An 18,645-nucleotide genomic window follows, 5' to 3' on the forward strand; every position below is an offset into this window, starting at 1 on the left:
TTTAGCCAGAGCTGCTAGGCAGCATGCAGAGCACAGCACCATAATATGTGGTGTAGACTTTGAAGATGATTGCAAAAACAAAGTACTCAAGATGGCCAGAGCAAAAAAACCAGTTGTGTGTACCCCAGGCTCTAATCTGACTCAGATGCAAAACCAAGAAATGGTAAATATCTATCTTCAATTCTCTCTGTAATGAATTTCAGCATTCTATCAACTTGTTGTCAAATGCACAAACTTATAATCCTCAAGTGTTACATCTTTTGAGATCTCTCATGCATTACCTATAACTTTTACCTATTGCTTTTCAAAGTCATATGCTGTTGTGATGCCTGTTGTTTGAAGTGGCAAATAAGAACTTTTCAGTAGTGAAATCCTTTATTTTTTTACCATTCCATGAGTATTTTTCATCTCTGTTTCAGAGAAAATCATGATCCAAAATATGTGCAGAGGTCAAAGGATGTGCATGTTCCAGATTTAAATTTATGAAAGGGAATGTAGTATCTGTGGGCTTGTAAGCATATGTACATGCTTGCGCTGCAATCGCTAGTCATTTGCCTGAACGGAAACCTTTGTTTTTGTGTTCCTACTGCAATAAGCTACACATGAAGTAGCCCATGCAGAGTAGTATGATGCAGTTGTATTCCAAAGAATGTAGTGAAAAGTCTTCTGTTTCCCATCATAAATTGCTCCCACAGCATTATCACACTATAGTCTTGTAAAAGTATATTTAGGTTCTTCTCTCTTGGTTGTATTGACAGAGACATTTGTGCTGCTGGAAACTGACCAGGACTGGCAAATAAATTAAAAAAAAAAAAATTCATCTATCATATAATTATTTGGGATGCTGTTAACTATGCAACTGATTGTACTTATGGGTTGGGAGGAGGAGGTGGTTATAGGGGGCGAAGATCAAGGCCAACTGATACCATCAGTGTTGCAGAACTGTGGTGGTGAAGCATCCATTATGTGCCACCCATGAGATTAGGTAAGCACAGCAGTCTTGGGCCTGTACACAGTGGTGGCCTGGGGCTGGTATTTGAGCACAGCTAAGATGAGGAAGAGAGGAATCATCAAAATTGACTTCATGAGACATTCATAAAAAGGATAGCAGTGATTTATTTTTAAATGAGTGCTGACCCATTTCAATCTTCAAAATCCTGAGCTGATATACTAAACTTGAGCTTTCTTGCTCTGTTAATCTGTAGAGACAGAATTGAGAGAAAGAGAAAATAAATTTATATTGTGTGCTAGATCAGAACACTCTGAAGATGATATGGATGTTCCTAAATGGTATTTTAAACCATTTAGGAACATCCATATCATCTTCAGAGAAATTTCAACTGGAGTCTAAACTACTGTTATAATACTACTACTAATGGCAATGATGATGATGATGATAATTATAAGAGTAATGAAAATATGAGAGAGAAATAACATTCAAGAGAAACAAGTGATGAACAATACCATTGCTCACCTCCTGCTGACTGATGCCTAGTCTGTCACCAAGTAATGATCACTGGCTCCAGTTTATATATTGGGCATGACGTTCTATGATATAGAGTATGCCTTTGGCCAGTTTGGGTCAACGTCCTGGCTATGCTCCCTCCCAGCTTCTTGTGCACCTGCTCACTGTCAGAGTATGGGAAACTCCAAAGTCTGTGTTTTGGAGTAAGTATTACTTATCAACAGCAAAATCATCAAGTGTGGTTATCAACATTATTCTCATATTAAACCCAAAACACAGCATTGTACCAGCTAAGAAGAAAATCAATTCTAGTCCAGAAAAAAAAAAATAGGACAGCAAGTTTGCTTTACAAAATCTCATACAGGAATATTTTGAATTAATAATATCAGGGAATTCATATTTTGAATGAATAATATCAGTAGTGCAGGTTCTCAAAGGTGTTTATTTCATATATGCATCATATATACTAGGCAATTTTCTTAATGTGATTTTCCACCACATGACTCAATTTTAAACATGCATATTGACCAGCTGAATCAAGGTACCTTATTCTGAGGCTTTAAACAGTCTTTTCCCTTCCTTCTAAGAATGGCCTAGAGAAGAAAACAATTTTAGAAGTTTGTGCTTAATTGAAAAAGGAATACTAATACCAATGTGCTCTTCAGAAAACGTCTAATATTTCTCTTACCAAAGATTAGCCACCTGGCTTCATTTGCATACCTCCCATTTCTATGTTTGTGCAGAAAATCCTTCATCCTCTTCCCCATGCCTGAAAGAGGAATGAAGAGTTACATACAAAAGCATTGCTGCCAATAATTTGCAGATAACAAAAGAGACTGGAGTGTGTCTGATGCTGGTTTTTGTGCTTCTCTTTCCTTGCTGCTTTCATTGTGATGCTATCCAAAAGGGAATTTAGAGCTCTAGTCATTCAGATGGTGTTGGCTACCGATATGTCCTGTCACTTCCAGCAAATCAAAGCTATGAAGAATGCTTTGCAGCAGCCAGAAGGGTGAGTCATTTCACCACATAGTGCAGTGAGAGCGCTGCATTTCAGCTGGTGCTTTGCCAATGTGCTTAACTTCAAAAGACCTCTCCAGAGGCTCTCTCTTTCTTTTATATCTACAGCAATTTTCTTTCTGCTGGTGAACTTTGAATTAATTCACTTATGAAGGGATGGGCACATGCCTACATGCACATCTGTATTCCGTGCTGGTGGCCCAAAGCTTTCCAATGTCCCATTGTTGGGACCAACCTCATTGGGCATTTCCGTGGTGGGTAACATTAAGGATGTGATTCATTAGAGTAACCTCTAGAATTGAGTATGACTTAGGTTATAAGACCTGCAGAACATAACTTGCACTTTGCCCTTATGCAGATGGTATCAGCTGTCACCCCCAAAAGGGGCCTTCTTCATAAACAGAGAACAGATGAAAACTTGAGGTCCGCTGAGGGAAGGACTGGAAAATAACAGATGGAGCAGTACGGGGAAAGCCTTTTCTTCTTCCCATTATGCCACTGGGAGCTGTAGTATTTTTATCCACAGCTCTTCCCCAAAAAATTCCTTCTATATTGCCTTGAGTGATCGTCAGTTTTTCCCCCTGGACACAGTTATACCAGAATTATACCTGTATCAGAATGATATCTATATCAGTATTACACCTGTATCAGAGCAGGGTGTGGCTAGCCACCTGATCCCCTCAGAAGCTACAACTCTTTCAACCATTTTGGGTAGCCAAAAAGCAGAATTAAAAAATGAGAGCACCCATACCAAGAAAGCATTACTTACTGGATTCATGGGCTAAGAAATCACCAGCACTTTTTTCTGTGAAATCAGGATTCCCTTCTGTACTCATACTAGTTTTCTATCAGTGAAAAATTTATCAGTTATTGTCTAGATTTGTCAGAGCCCCAGACATCCCCACTGTTCATTACAGTGGGATGACAGGGACCTTTTTCTCTTCTAAGCTGCATAAAATACAGCACTGATTAAATGGGGAGCACAGCAGCTCTTCAAGACTGCTAGTGCGGACCAGCAAGCCTGTAAAGTTTCTGAGCAAGGCTGAACAATATTTTTTTTTTCATTTCTTAGTATCTCCTTTAAAACAGGAATCATGTATGTTGGAGAATAAGACAGTCTTTCAGAATTGTCTGATTTTATGATCAGAGAAACCACTTCACAAATATCCTGGCCAAAGATTATAATTACCTTATTTTCCTGTAGGTAAGATTTTTGTCATTCTTTCCTGCAAGAGCAGACAATTAATTATTTTGATCCTTTGGGTTTTCAGAATTGACAAGCCGAAAGCCTTATCACTGTTATTACATACAGCAGATATCAGTCATCCAGCCAAAGCCTGGGATCTCCATCATCGCTGGACCATGTCTCTGCTAGAGGAGTTCTTCAGACAGGTAAAGCTAGGGAAGTTCTTTTCTTTTCTGCAGTTGAGAGAGAGTGTGTAGGATTGGATAAGGAAGTAGGAAAATATTAACATGGATATGTTTCTTTTTCTCTGATGTTTTTAAGAACCTCCTTAATGGTATGGAGCTTTCTCCTCTAGCACAGGTAGCACTGGCTATTATGCCTCTTCGGCATAGGAAGCTAGTGTCTGATACATTCCCTATTGATTTAAACATTACCTACATAGTAGAAATTCTAATTTGGGAAGCTAATAAGTCTTTCAAATTAGGAAAAGATGGAATATTTGTCACTCTACTTAGCTCTAGAACCATAAAACCATGTTTGTGTAGCTGTACTTTATAAAACTCTACTTAAATTGCTGCAATGGATGTTAAAAGGGCGTACTTTGCCCTTACTTTAAAAGAAGTGAACTGATCAAAATTATAGTTCATAGTGGATCACCTGCTGACAGACCCACAAATCTAGAGAAATCATTGAGCTCTGTGTGATGGTTATAAGGTTCTCAAGTGATTTATAAAAAGCATTTAAAGAATTTTTCTAAAAAAAGTAAGTAAAAGCAGACAGAGCACTTAAGGAGTGTATAGGATAGTTTTCTCCAGTATGAATTGCTAACCTAAGCACTTAGGTGCTTATTTTCCCTGCAAAGTCCAATAACTTCATGTTCTATAGTAAATCTAAATGTAAAAGGGAAAAATATGACAATTCTTTAAAAGTTCTGACAATTTAAAAAAATGGTATCTGTTTTTAAAGACACTGCAGTAATCCCTTTTTTAACAAGGATGTTGCAAAAATTTCCTTTGAAATTATTCCTTTGGTTTGTTTTTCAAACCAAGAATTGTTTTACTGGGTGGAAGCAGATAGCTCATACCTGCAACTGATACTGTCTTGCCACATAGGAGGCTCCTGCATGTAGGATGATGTTAACATGAATTTTAGGGAAAATCTGTGCATATTTAGGATTTTCTAGCTCAAAGTTATACTAGATGTGTTGAAATACATGACTACCAAAGACTTATGAGGAAATAAGGTTACCTCACTTTAAGATGTGGGACCACAAAAACTCCAAGTTTTGATTTGTTTTACACATGTAATGAAGACCATCTATTATTTTATATATTTTAAAGAGTATTTTAACTTCAGCCAACAAATTCTACCTTAGTTTAGTAGATGGATTTTTTTGGTTTTTTTTAGATAAAGCTAATATATTCTATTTCCAAATTCAGATGCAGTATTAATTTCCTCTTCAGGAAAACCATTAAGCTTACCATGAAGCATAGACGTGTGTTCATTGAAGTTATTGAGTACTAGATCAATGAGTACATCTCTACTTGATATTAGAAGAAAAACACACACACACATCTCACAAATTGCTGTCCTAGTTCTGGCCATGAGAGGGTTACTTTTTGCAGGAGCCAAGAGGTGCCATGGCTAGGACCTGGAGGTTATTCTATCTCGCTTTATTTTCCAGGGATGAAGGAAGGGCTGTTTTATGAGTTGGGATGGTGTTCAGTGAGCATGCGAATCACTTCCTCTCTCTTGAACTTTCTCATCTCATTGCTGTTTCCAGTAGATTATTGTTATTTCAATTGCTAATCTTTACCTTTTGTGCCTCCAATTGTCCTTTCCAGCCCACTGCAGGGGGAGGTGAAGGGAAAGGGGAAGAGAGGAGTAAGTGAGCAGTGAGCGGAACATGGTTTGTAGTTTTTTGGTGGGAGCACTAAATTAAAGAATAACATTCCTAAACCAAAACAGCCTAGTTTGGCACCCACTGTGGGACTCAAAGATTTGAGACAAGAACAGATGTGGCTACATTTATTTCCAACATAGTGTTGGAAATAAATTTGATATAAGCATTAGGTTTACTATGTATGGAGCCACTGGTCACAGTGTTGCTTGGTCTGTTCACAAGGTTGTGGTACCTAACCCTGTTAGTGAAGCCACGCACCTGGGATCCCTGTCCTTGGGTGTGGGCATTGATAAAGTGAATGGGAAGAGAACAGAAACTCCTAGCCTCTGGAGCAGCTCCCATCAAGTGTGCAAGAAAGGTGTTATTCCTTGCAAGTATCTTCTAGTAGCGTGGTCAAGCAGGAGGAAAGCTGTGGAGAAATGTATCTAGTACCTGAAAGAATCAGCTGCACTGTAGGTAACTTATAAGGGTTCAAGTAACAAGCAGTCCCTTGCAGACTCAGATCAGGTCCGGTCCAGCTTACACAATCCATTTGGCAGAAGTTTGTATGCAGCACACCATTGTTGTACATGAACTCATTAGCATTGATATCAATGAAGGAAAGATAACAAAGAGGGCTTCAGGTGACTACACTACTGTGGCATTATAAAATGATTTTTTCCTTCCTGACTGCAGACAGACTCAAAAGATTCAAGCATGTTAGAGGGGAAATGTCCTATGCCCCTCCAGTATGGGCCACAGTCTCTGCTATTGGAAACATGCACTCTCTGGCTCGAGAGAAAAGGCACACACCATGAGATAACATGCAGTTTTACTTGACCCCAGAGAAGACATGAGGAAGTGGGATGGAAAACCCACCTCTACCCTAGCAGCACAATGTGTGAATTGAGAGGAAGGACAACCACCACAGAAAATTCTTCAAGGATAAATGCAGTTCCAGTTTCCAGTGGGCAAGTTATCAGACACAATGGAATGGAATCAATTCTTCTGACCCTCTTGAAGCTAATATTTACAAGACATGAACAATGACTACTATGACTAGAACTAGAGGGGCTCTGCCTCCAGCAGGAGGAAAGTGACAACCTGATCTAACGGACTATGTGGATCTGATGGATTTGTGCATCAGACCTGCAAGAGTACAAGGCATTACTTGACACTGGCATGCAGTGTACCCTGATGCCATCAAGATCTATAGGGACAGAATCTATTGCTGTGTCTGTGGTGACAGGGGGATCCCAACAGATTAATGTACTGGAAGTTACAGTGATCCTGACTGGAAACAAAAGGCAGAAACACCCCATTCTGATTGGCCCAGAGGCCCTGAGTGTCCTTGGCGTAGATTAACTCAGGAGAGGCTATTTCAAGGACCCAAGAGGGCATTGTTGAGCTTTTGGGATAGCTTCTGTGTAGACAGAGGAAATTAGACAGCTGAACACCTTGCCTGGTCTCTCAGAGGACCCTTCTGCTGTCGGACTGCAGAGGGTCAAAGAACGACAGGTACTGATCACTACCACAGCAGTGCATCATTAACAACACCGCACCAACTGGGACTCCATGACCCTCATTCATGAGATGATTAATGAACTGGAGAGACAGGGAGTAGTCAGCAAGGTTCACTCACCCTTTAATAGTCCCATATGGCCAGTGCATAAGTCCAGTGGAGACTGACAGTGGACTATTGTATCCTGAACACAGCCACACCAGCACTGAGATCTGCTGTGATGGATATGTTGGAATTTAAGGATGATCTGGAGTCCAAAACAGCAAGATGGTGCCACCATGTACATTGCTAATGTGTTTTTCTCCATTTCTTTGTCAAGAGAATGCAGGCCACAGTTTGCTTTTACCTGGAGGGGTGTCCCCTACATGTGAAACTGATGGCCCCAGGAGTAGAAACACAGCCCCACTATTTGCCATGGACTGATTCAGACTAAACTTCAAGAGGGTGGGGCTCCAGAACATTTGCAACATATTGTTGACATAATTGTATGGTGCAACACAACAGAGTTTTTTGGAAAAAGGAATATAATCCACATCCTTCTGAAGGTCAATTTTGCCATAAAGCAAAGTCAAGGGAACTACACAGGAACATCAGGTTTTAGGAGTAAAACAGCAAGATGGATATCATCAGATTCCAGTGGGTATGGTCAAAAACATAGCAGCTATGTCCCCACCAGCCAGCAAGAAGCAAACACAAGCTTTCCTTAGTACTGTGGGTTTTAGAAGGATGCATATTCCAGAGTACAATCACATTATAAACCCTCTATAACAAATGACACAGAAGAAGAAACATTTTAAGTGGAGTCCTGAACAGCAACAAGATTTGTAACAAATAAACAATTAAACAGGAGATTCCTTGGGAGCAATGGGCCCAGTTAGGACATGACAAAATGTGAAAAATGTGCTGTACACTGCAGCGAGGGATCATGATCCTTCCTGGAATCTCTGTGTAAAGGTACTCTGGGAGACTTGAAGAAAACCCCTGTGATTCTGGAGTCTGGAATACAAAGGGTATGAGGCCTGTTACACCTCAACTGAAAAAGAGTACTGGCAGCTTATGAAGGAGTTCTAACTGCTTCAGAAGTGATTGTTACTGAAGTACAGCTCTTCATGGCACCCTGATAGTCTGTTTTAGGCTAGATGTTTAAAAGGAAAGTCCTCTTCACATGTTCAGATGCATGCTAAGTGGTCTGTGCTGAACACTCAGAAAGCTCAAATAGAAACCACTAATTGCCCAGGGATATTGGCCTGGAGGCAAAATCACAAATTGGCCTCAAGGCAAAAATTTTAGACTATCATCATCATTGGAGGAGGAGAAGATGGCATGTGCTGAGGAGCCCCCACCATATGTAATCAACTACTAGAAAATGAAAAGTGATATGCACTCTTTACTGATGGTTCTGCTGTACTGTAGGAAAATACCAAAAATCAAAAGCTACTGTGTGGATTTCTATAGGATTAGTTGCAGCAATTAGACAAAGTGGATCTAGGCTGCAGAGTTTTAAGATGTCCAGCTGGCTTTGGATTTTTCTGAATGAAAGAAATGGCCAGCACTCTACCTCTACTCTGATTTGTGGACGGTAACAAATGCTCTGTGGGGGTGGTCCACAGACCAATGGAAAAAGATCAGTTGGCTGTGTGGAGTAAACCCATCTGGACTGCTGAAATGTGGCAAGACACTGCTGCCTGGCTTGTTATACTAAGTCATGTAGATGCAAGTGTACCCAAGAATCGGGCTACTGAAGAGCAATGCAACAATGGATGGGTGGATTGAGCTGCCAAGATTAAAGTGTCTCAGGTGGATCTGGATTGGCAGAATAAGGCTGAATTATTTCTGGCTTGGTGGGCCCATGATGCCTCAGGTCATAAAGGAAGAGATGCAACAGGGAGGAGATGGGCCTGTAACTGAGGGTGGACTTAAACATGAATCCTATCTCTCAGGTTATCCACAACTGTGAAATATGCACTGCAGTCAAGGAGGCCAAGTGCGTAAAGCCTCTGTGGTATGGGGGACAATGGTTGAGATATAAATATGGGGAGGCCAGGGAGATTGTTTACAATACACTCTCTCAAACCCATCAAGTAGTATGTACTTATAGTGGTGGAAACAACCACTGGAGATGTGCTCACTGCCTGTAATGCCATCCTGGGCCTTGAAAAACAAGTTAGTTCTGTGGCAACATGACCCCCCAGAAAGAATTGAGTCAGACCACAGGACTAATTTTAAAAATCACCTCATAGACACCTGGGCCAGAAATCATGGTATGGAGTGGGTGTATCATATTCACTATCATGCACCAACCTCTGGGAATATTGAATGGTAAAATAGGCTGTTAAAAAACATGTAGAAAGCAATAGGTGGTGGGATATTCAAGCATTAGGATCTACATTTTGTGGAGTCCATCTGGTTAGTCCATAGTAGAAGCTCCGCTAATTGAGCTCCTCCTGTGCAATTCAAACCTCCACATACCGTATAAGGGGGCAAAGTCACTGTGGTGCATGTGAGGAGTATGTTTGGAAAGAAGTTTGGCTTAGCCCTGCTTCAAGCAAATGTGGGATTGTTTTACTCAAGGATCTGAGTGCACCTGGTGTGTAGTGCAGAGGGATTTGATTTTTGGGTGAGAACAGTCTGTAATGTTGAATTGTATCATTCTGGCTGCTGAATGACACTGCCACTGTATGCCATAAGCACCATGAACAGTGGATATGGACTGCTGCAGATACATCAGTTGTGAGCTGCTGATGCAGTCTGCACCCACCCAACAGAACATCAGCCCTCCTGCCCTTGAAGACACCTAGGATGGATAGAATCCACAGTCATTGATTGAAGGAACTCAATAGATGTCTTGGAGGGATGGCCATTGACTACAAAAATTATAATAGTGCTTGTAAACACATACAGGTATATATATTTTTTCCTATATATAAGTATATAGTTGGAAAGTGTAGGATCTGGGCATAATGCAAATGGTATAGAATAAGGAGTGGGTACTGTCCTGGTTCCGAATAGGACAGGGTAATTTTTACAGCAGCTGGAGGAGGCATGGCTAGGACCTGGAGGTTATTCTGTACCACTTCACATAATTTTCCTGGGATGGGGGAAGGGCTTTCTTCTGGGTTGGGATAGTGTGGCAGCAGTCAGGTTGGGCTCCATGCTGAGCATCTGCATGTGAATCACTTGCTGTTCTCTTGTACAATTTTGCTATTCATATTGTTGCTATTACTGTTTGTTTTCTTACCTCATTGCTGTTTCTAAGAGCTTGTTCTTAAGTCTGTATCTTTTTTTGTGCCTTCAATTCTCCTTTCCAACTTTTCACTGCCAAGGAAATGGAATGGGTAATAGGGAGTGAGCAAGTAGTGAGTTTTGAGGTTTTTAGTGGTATCGCCGGCAGTTTATATACAGACACCAACGGGACGGGGCCACTGTGACAAGCATCTTGAGCTATGTATTTTTCAGCATCAGTCTCATTACATGATTATGACAATGGAGAGATGCTAACAGCTCGCTGTTCAGGCAGCAGGCCAAAGAAACCTTATCTTACAACATATCATAAAGCCATCTTAGCCAATTACATAGAGCAAAAGTATACTGACAGTAGTTCTATCCAATCACCTTAAGCACCTGTAGCTTTGGTTAAAACAATGGTGGCCTATTCTTGCAGACAGTGGCCCGTTTATAAGACACAAAGCACAGAGCACTATTCATACTTAACCTTCTAAATATTTACTTAAAATAAACTTTTTGCAACTTGGAAAGCCAAACTACACAGCTCTATTGTTCTATCTCCCATGTCTTCGCTACCGCTTAGATATTTTTTCTGCTGTTTTAGCACTTCACAATTCTGCTGTATGTGCGGCCTGTCTTTTTACCACCTTCCTAAAACTCTCTGATTTTATGGATTCCCACAAGTGGGAGCACTAAATTGGAGAATACTGTCCCTAAACCATGATATTGAGAACTACTACTAGCCAAGGGGACTATGGTTGTAAGGAACATGCTTGACCTAGGATTGGAAGTTTATTTCCTTATGGTCACTTTTTGCAGATCCTTTCCTTTCCTTTCTGCTAAGTGTTCTTCAGAGACATAAAGCCTGACTTAACCTATATTAGAAAAGATCCCCAGCTCTGTTGATTTCCCAGTATTTTGAGATGTGACATGGCACAGGTCTTTATACATCAAGTGACCATGCTGTAGGTATGAGAGATTCTAAATACAAAACTGTTTTTTATACTCAACATCTATGAGCATTTCTTAAAGCAAACATCTTCCCTTAATTAACTAGTTCTACTAATGCATTTTAGCTAGCTGTTAGGGAGCTGCTCAAACAGCTTAGAAACCAAGTGTCTCTCTGAGCAGTCACAAAGGCAGGCAGGTGTTCTTCCCAAGATAATTAGCTACTGTGGTTTATAGAAGGTCTAAGGAGTAAGAGAAGAATTATGAGCTGGCGTTGAGAGATGTTTTTTTCTGAGACCTTTACTAGCTGACACAGTAAAGGAATGTTACTTAGAAATACTTCTGTGTTTAGTTTGTGTTTTACCCTGATATTTGTATATCAGGCTCCTAACATAAATCAGAATTGTTCTGCAATAGAAGGATGCTATTGCTTGTTGTTCCATACAAAATCCTAACAGAAAATATGCACCCCTTTTATATATGTTGTATTAATAAAAATAACAATTTAGCTCTTATATCTACACAAGCCTTTCTCTGTGTACATTTTCTGAATATTTTAGCTTCTATTTGACATTAGTCACAACACTGGCAAGAAGTTCAGCACAATTATAATGACCTGCTGATTTAGGTAAATTATTTTACAGTATATTTAACAGGCTATTTAAATTTGAATGCTCTGTGGGAAGTACTGCAGCTGTGTCATCCTATACATATCTTCTCAACATAAAACAATGTTATAGAGTGACTGAATTAAAATAACGGGTCTTTTGGACCGTGTGACTTGAAAAACTGGAAAACTGGGAAATATGGGGTTATAACACTTGATCTTCTACCATTTTGTGATTCTAGAAAAGGACTTTCACTTCTGAGGGCTGGTAGGCATGTTTGGACTTATGTAGCTAAAATGTAAATGTAATCTAAAGGCAATGTGAAATGTCATATTCACAGCATCATAGAATACCAGGTTGGAAGGAAGCTGAAGGATCATCTGGTCCAACCCTTCTTGGCAAAAGCACAGTCTAGATAAGATGATCCAGCACCCTATCCAGCTGAATCTTCAGAGTGTCCGATGCTGGGGAAGCCACTGCTCCCCTGGCGAGATCATTTTAGTGGCTGATCTCGCTGTGAAAATTTTTTTCCTGTGTCTTATCAGAATCTCTTCAGGAGTAACTTCCATCCATTACTCCATATCTTTCCATGTGCCTCCTTATAAAGTGGGGGCCTCCATCTTCTTTGTAGCCACCCTTTAAATATTGGAACCTGGTGATAAGGTCTCTTTTAAGTTTTCTTTTCTCGAGGCTTAACAATGCAGTTCTCTTAGCCCTTTCTTACATGACAGGCTTCCCAGTTGCTTCATCATCTCTGTAGCCCTTCTCTTGACCCTCTCCAGCCTATCCACTTAATTTTTTGCATGGAAGGACCAAAACTGAACACTGTATTCCAGTTGCGGCCTGGCAGGTGCTGAGTAGAGTGGAATAATGATTTCATTATCTCTGCTGGTGATGTTCTTGTTGATGCAGCCCAAAATTCTGTTGTTTTCTTCACCAGAGCAACACAGAGTTCACTCGTATTAGCTTCTAGTCCAGCTGCTCCCCAGCTGGGTTGTTCCCATCCTGTGTTGTGGTCCTGGATTATGTTTTCTCAGGGGTATCACCTTACATTTGTCCTTGTTGAACTCCATAAAGTTCTTGTAAGCCCACTCTTCCAGCCTATCCAGGTCTACCTGCAGGATGACTCTCCCTTTAGAAGTGTTTCATTTCCCACTTGGTTTGGTAGCATCAGCAAACTTCAGCAGGGTACACTTGATCCCATGATCCAGATCACTTGAAAAGATATTAAACAGCATTGGGGCCAGTATTGAATGCTGGAGTATCCCACTTGTGACAGGTTGCTAGTTTGAAAAGATGCTACTTGCCACCACTTGTTGACAGGCTGGGGTCTGTCAGCCAGTTCCCCACCTGCTGCATGGACCACTTGTCTATACTATAATGCATCAGCGTCTTTACGAGGAGGCTATTGGAAACCATATAAAAAGTCTTGGAGATATTCAGGTAGACAATGTCTACAGCTTGTCCCAACATCAACCAAGCAGGTTACTTTCTCATAGAAACTGTTAGTGTTTTCTTTGGAAAAAATTACTAATCTGCATCCAGCCAGTCATATCTAAAAGATGTGCAAAGACCTGCAAGCCCTGAAAAATCAGCCCTGACTCTGATGTTTGCTCATGAAAGATATGCTCTGAGAACTTAGCTCTCTAGAGAACTGCAGTGAGAAGCATTCTTGTGCTCAAGGGGTTTTTAGTTGGTGCATAGAAGTACCAAGCAAGCAGGGAAAGTTCTAATGAAAAGTCACTGGAATCAAGATGCTTAATTCACTAAGTTCTCCTTGGACTATAAATTTTCCATCGAGACTGAAATTCTCCACAATTTATGTTTAAAAAACCCAATCTAAACAAAGTCCAAACTTATTTAAAGAAAGTAAAATAAGAGGCTTTTACAGTCATGACATAATATATAAAAAGTGCAATGTGTCTTGTCTTTTTAAAATTTTTTCTCAATTTTTTTCTCCAGGGTGACAAGGAAGCAGAACTAGGGCTGCCCTTCTCTCCTCTGTGTGATCGGACATCTACTATGGTTGCTCAGTCTCAAATAGGTATGTCCCTTTTGGTGCGTGCGAGGTAGCATCTTAAAAGAAAAACTTAATCTTCTCAATAGTACTAAGATCTTAGTGATATAATTTGGAATTATGTTAAAAAGAGGAAATAAGGCACAATGGCATTATTTTCCCCAGATCAACAATTTAAAGAGGAGCCATTAAATGTATGGTGATGGCTCCAATACAGTAACCAAATTACCTCTGACGTGTTTGCAGAAATAACTACAGTATCTGGTTATGACACTTACTCCATGATTTTGTGATTTGTGAAGACAGGGCACACATGAGAATATCATGTGAATGAATGTCATTGGCGGATATGAAAATGTAATGTCAGTTCCTTTGATGACCTGGACCAAATATTTTATTCCTTTCACCCTTTCCCTCTCAATGCTTTACACCAACCATTATTTTTCACTGAAGCCAAGCAACTAGTAAATCTTTTTCTGTGCCACCAATTCAGAAAAAGAGATCTTTTTACGGACTCACTAACAGCACTTTCTCTACCTCTTCTTCAGTTACTGAGTGAAAAAGTAGGGGAAACATGAGGCAATAAGCCTCACATTTAGTGAGAGAACAAGAAGGGCTAAGTGAAGTAAAACTATTCAGGGGGCTTGGTACAATGAAGAGAACATAGAAAAGGTGGATTTGTGGGTGGATTTCATACCTTTCAAGTAAGTGAAGTAGATAGAAGAACATGTTCTAGCCTCAACTGGAGAATAGGTAGCCAAATGGAATGAAAAAGAAAAGATAACATGGATGCTAAAATTGAGAGAACTGAAAAAAACCAGAAAGACAGAAAACATATTAAAGAAAGCAAACAAAAATTTAAAGCAAGAAATGTCTCTCAAATAATGAAATGAAGATTTCCCTGAATCTAGGAAACTAGAAATTCATATCTTTGGCTAAGAGCTATTTCTGTTTAAAATTATTTCATTTTTCCTGGTAAGAAAGCCATTATCTCAGAGACAACATCCCAGATTTTTCTGGCTTTGGAAATTTAGACAATTTACCTAAGAATCTGAATTTGAAGAGCCCTATATAAGCCTGGCCTGGTTACCAGGCTTGTAGCATTTACTCCTCTGGAACCTACTATAAACTGTGTGTTCTGCCAGTAGCTCAGTGGAGGAAAGCAGCCACAAACTTGGAAGTGCTACAGACTCAGAAAAAACTCATATTGAACAGTCCTGGACATAGGCTTATTGCTGTGCTATGGGAGAAGATAAACTCTCCCTCTCTGGTTGCTGTGAGGGAAGGTACAGGTAGATACTTCTCTTACACCTCTGTTTTATCAGCTTTCATATGTTCCTCACTCCTTACAGGGAAGAGGAGTTTTGCCTTCCCCAGGGTCCCGCTACACTGGTTTGTGTATGCTTGGGAACCTGTTTTCCTGGTCCTCTCCTTTTGGGCTCCTTTGCTCAGAAAGACCAGAAGAGGAAAGAATCTTCTGTTCTGATGCACCTTGTGTAAAGCCACTGCAAAATTATTGTTATATTAAACCACCAGAAATACAATTTACCTTAGAGGCACTTGTCGATAGGCAAGGGCAAGCTTATTTAGTCATATACTATTTCACTTGTGCCGTTTAGTAATCCATTGTCATTAATAGGCTACTCTTTATTTTTGCCTTCTACCATTATTATAAAATTATTAATTTCTCAGTCTGCTGCACTTTTTGACAGTGCCTTTCTTTCCGTCCCTTTTGTTAAATTGCAACCACCTGTTTTCTGGCTATCTGCTGAGATAAGACTTTCCAAGTTGTAGGCAAGATTCTCAGACAAATAATCTCCTTTCATTTCTTTATTTACCCAATTAATGGTCTCAAAAAATGTTTCCTGGAATAGTAATTACATTTCTTTGCAGAAGTAAGTTCTTACTGAATTCCAACTTGTGCTATTATATAGTTGGACTTGACAATCTTAAAGGTCCTTTCCAACCTTAGTGATTCTATGACTGTCATCTGCACCAAGCACTAAGCCATCAAATCTCACAAATTAAAAACCTTTGTTCTTAGTGAAATAAAATTGTGCTTTTGGTTCTATCAAGGACACCGCCTAGAAATTGTGTTCTAGTGGCTCAATTTGTTTGTAGTTGCTGGTTTGTTTCATTAATTAAAGCTTCTCGCAAACCCAGATGGAAGGTTTTGGCAGTATGGTTTATGAAATTAAGCAATCCAACAGAAAAAAACTCCTCAAAGGAAAGAACACATCTCTTCTGTTGTGTCAGGTTATGAAAAATCATAACATGACCTGCCCAGAAAAATTAAAATATTGTTAATGAAAAAATTAATTATTAATAATTTTAAAATATCTAAAATATGTAATAGTGGGGATTTATAATGTGCCTTAGGAGGGATCAAGGACTTTGTTGTTTTCTTGGCTACCTGCCGCATGAAGTAATTTCATAAATGAAGTGCTAAAAGAATTATGGAAATATGTAAGCCACTCACTTCCACTTTTTATTCATGTATCTTGAATTGTAAATGCAACATGTTGCTTGGGATGTGTATTCTATTGCCATCTGTTAGAGGTGGAGCAGTTATCTTCTGTTAATTGGGCCACCTGTTAAAACCAGGTGAGGCAGTTTTCTTTATCTCTTCCACAACCAATCCTCCCTCCAGAAAATATCTTCTGTTAATGGACTTACTGAATGAATGATAAAATTACATCATCCCATTGTAAAATGCTCCACCCAGGGGGAGGAGCCAAGCATTCCTACCTGGATGTAATCTGAGATTTGAAACACCAGAGTCAGCCTTTTCCACTGGATTCCTAGAGGAAGACCAGGCCCATCTTCACCACCACTGGATCTTCAGAAGAAACCTCAACCCTTCTACAGGATCACTGTTTTCAACAGAACCACATCTAATACTCTGGGAGAATTGCAGCCTCCATTTGAGCAGACTACTACCTGCACCCTGACTGACAGTGAGTCAGGTCATATTCTGACTCTGTCAGTTTTGTTTTGTATTACTGCATTTTTGTTTCACTTTTTTTTTCCCTAATAAAGAACTGTTATTCCTACTCCCATATCTTTGCCTAAGAGCCCCTTAATTTCAAAATTGTAATAATTCAGAGGGAGGGGGGTTTACATTCTTTATTTTAACGGAGCCTCCTGCCTTCATTGGCAGACACCTGTCTTTTCAAACCAAGACAATCATGCAATTCAGATTTTCCTTCATCTCATAACCTTATGTCCACAGAGCTCTTCAGTCTGCATTTCCCATCATTCAGATCAGACCCATATTCATTTATGTCAAACTATATACTGAAGTACAAAATATTTTGGTCTTTGTTCTTTCCCTTTTTCTTTTTTTAATATTAAAAATTTCTTTTTTCTTTTTAATATTAAAAAAAGAAAAGGGAAAACAGTGTGAAAAGCATCTATATCTCTTATTATCAACAAGAAAAAACTGTGTAAGCACTGAGGAGAGAGAATTCACAGCAACATATTGATGTTGTAAGGAAGGGAGGTACAAGGTTACTGGTATTGCTGTTTCTTTGAGAGAGTTCTTCTTTGAAGGTGAACTTTATTTTTAAGTTTTATCAAAATATACTAGGAATTTGACTTCAATATCACACTACTCCTCCTATAAAACACGTATTGATGAGTTTATGTTCTGATTTGCCAGAATTTCTTTCCAGTGTTAAAATAGATTCCTTTCATTGTATGCTATATTGAGGATCTTGGGTCAGGGATTAATGTATAATTCAGTTTTCCCTTTCTAGTATTTGCCTGTCCTTCTTTCAAGGTATAATTTTTTTACTGTCATTTACAGTGTGGTCATCTGTATTCACTGAAGCAGGGACTCCACATAAATCTTCCTCATGCCTGCTTGATTCTGCTTGTGTTTCTGCTCAGGTTTCATTGATTTCATTGTGGAACCCACCTTTACTGTGCTGACCGACATGACAGAGAAAATTGTGACTCCGCTAATTGATGAAGCTTCCCTCTCTGGCATGTCTGGATTTAGGCGTTCCAGGTGAATAACCTTGCACCCTGTCCCTTCACTCTATGAGCTGCCATTGCAATCAGCTGCCCTGATTTCCCCTCTCTTCAGTGTATGTCTTTCTTGTGGCTTAAAGGCCCATATCTGCATTGTCAATGCTGCAGCTCACCTCGTGAGGTGACTTTGTGCAGGGAAAGTACAGCCTGGAGGAGGTCCAAGAGGGAGGAGGGTGGCATCAGCCTGAGTCATACCTTCTAAGTCAAGGAGCACAAATGGCTGTAGCCATGCAATCAGATACAGCTTCAGTGCTCTCTTAGTCACTGTCAGAGAATGTAATGAGAGTAATTGGGAGGCACTTATTTCTCCACACCTAGAAGTATGAATGGGATTGAAACAGAAATGATAGCTGGAAAGAAGAAGCACACTTTTGTGACAGTATTTAGGGTTATGCAAGTGTGCAAAGAATCACCACAATTCACGTGGAGTTTAGGTGTAGGAAGTCTTGGGCCATTCAACTTGCACTGCTGTTTTAGAGATACTGTTAGACAAGGCATATCTTGGAATTCAAATGCCACATGGCTAGTGATCCCTAGAGTAGGGCTATCAAGTCAGAATTCGCTCTCCCAGGTGACTTCTTTGCTCTTGGGTAAACAAAGACCAAACATTAATATCTTTCTATGTCAGTATTCTTGCTGCCTTTGTTGAAATGTTCACAATAAAGCATCAAAAGTCAACTGTAGGATTTGTAACAGAAATGAATGCCTAAGCCTCAGATGTGGTCCCCAAGCCCTTGACA

General features: G+C 39.8%; 1 protein-coding gene across 1 annotated transcript in view; it reads left to right on the top strand.

The window, feature by feature from the left end:
* Positions 1–18,645, top strand: part of PDE1C (phosphodiesterase 1C) — a gene marked incomplete at both ends in the record, with an annotated part of 210,802 nt that overhangs the window by 156,581 nt on the left and 35,576 nt on the right. Inside the window, 4 exons of the mRNA XM_084213788.1 lie at positions 2,373–2,474; positions 3,754–3,874; positions 13,816–13,897; positions 17,762–17,882. Coding sequence (XP_084069914.1) covers positions 2,373–2,474; positions 3,754–3,874; positions 13,816–13,897; positions 17,762–17,882 — 426 coding nt within the window. The remainder of the gene's footprint in view (positions 1–2,372; positions 2,475–3,753; positions 3,875–13,815; positions 13,898–17,761; positions 17,883–18,645) is intronic.

Source organism: Fringilla coelebs, assembly GCF_963513975.1.
Source record: "Fringilla coelebs genome assembly, chromosome: 1".
NCBI classification, from domain to species: domain Eukaryota; kingdom Metazoa; phylum Chordata; class Aves; order Passeriformes; family Fringillidae; genus Fringilla; species Fringilla coelebs.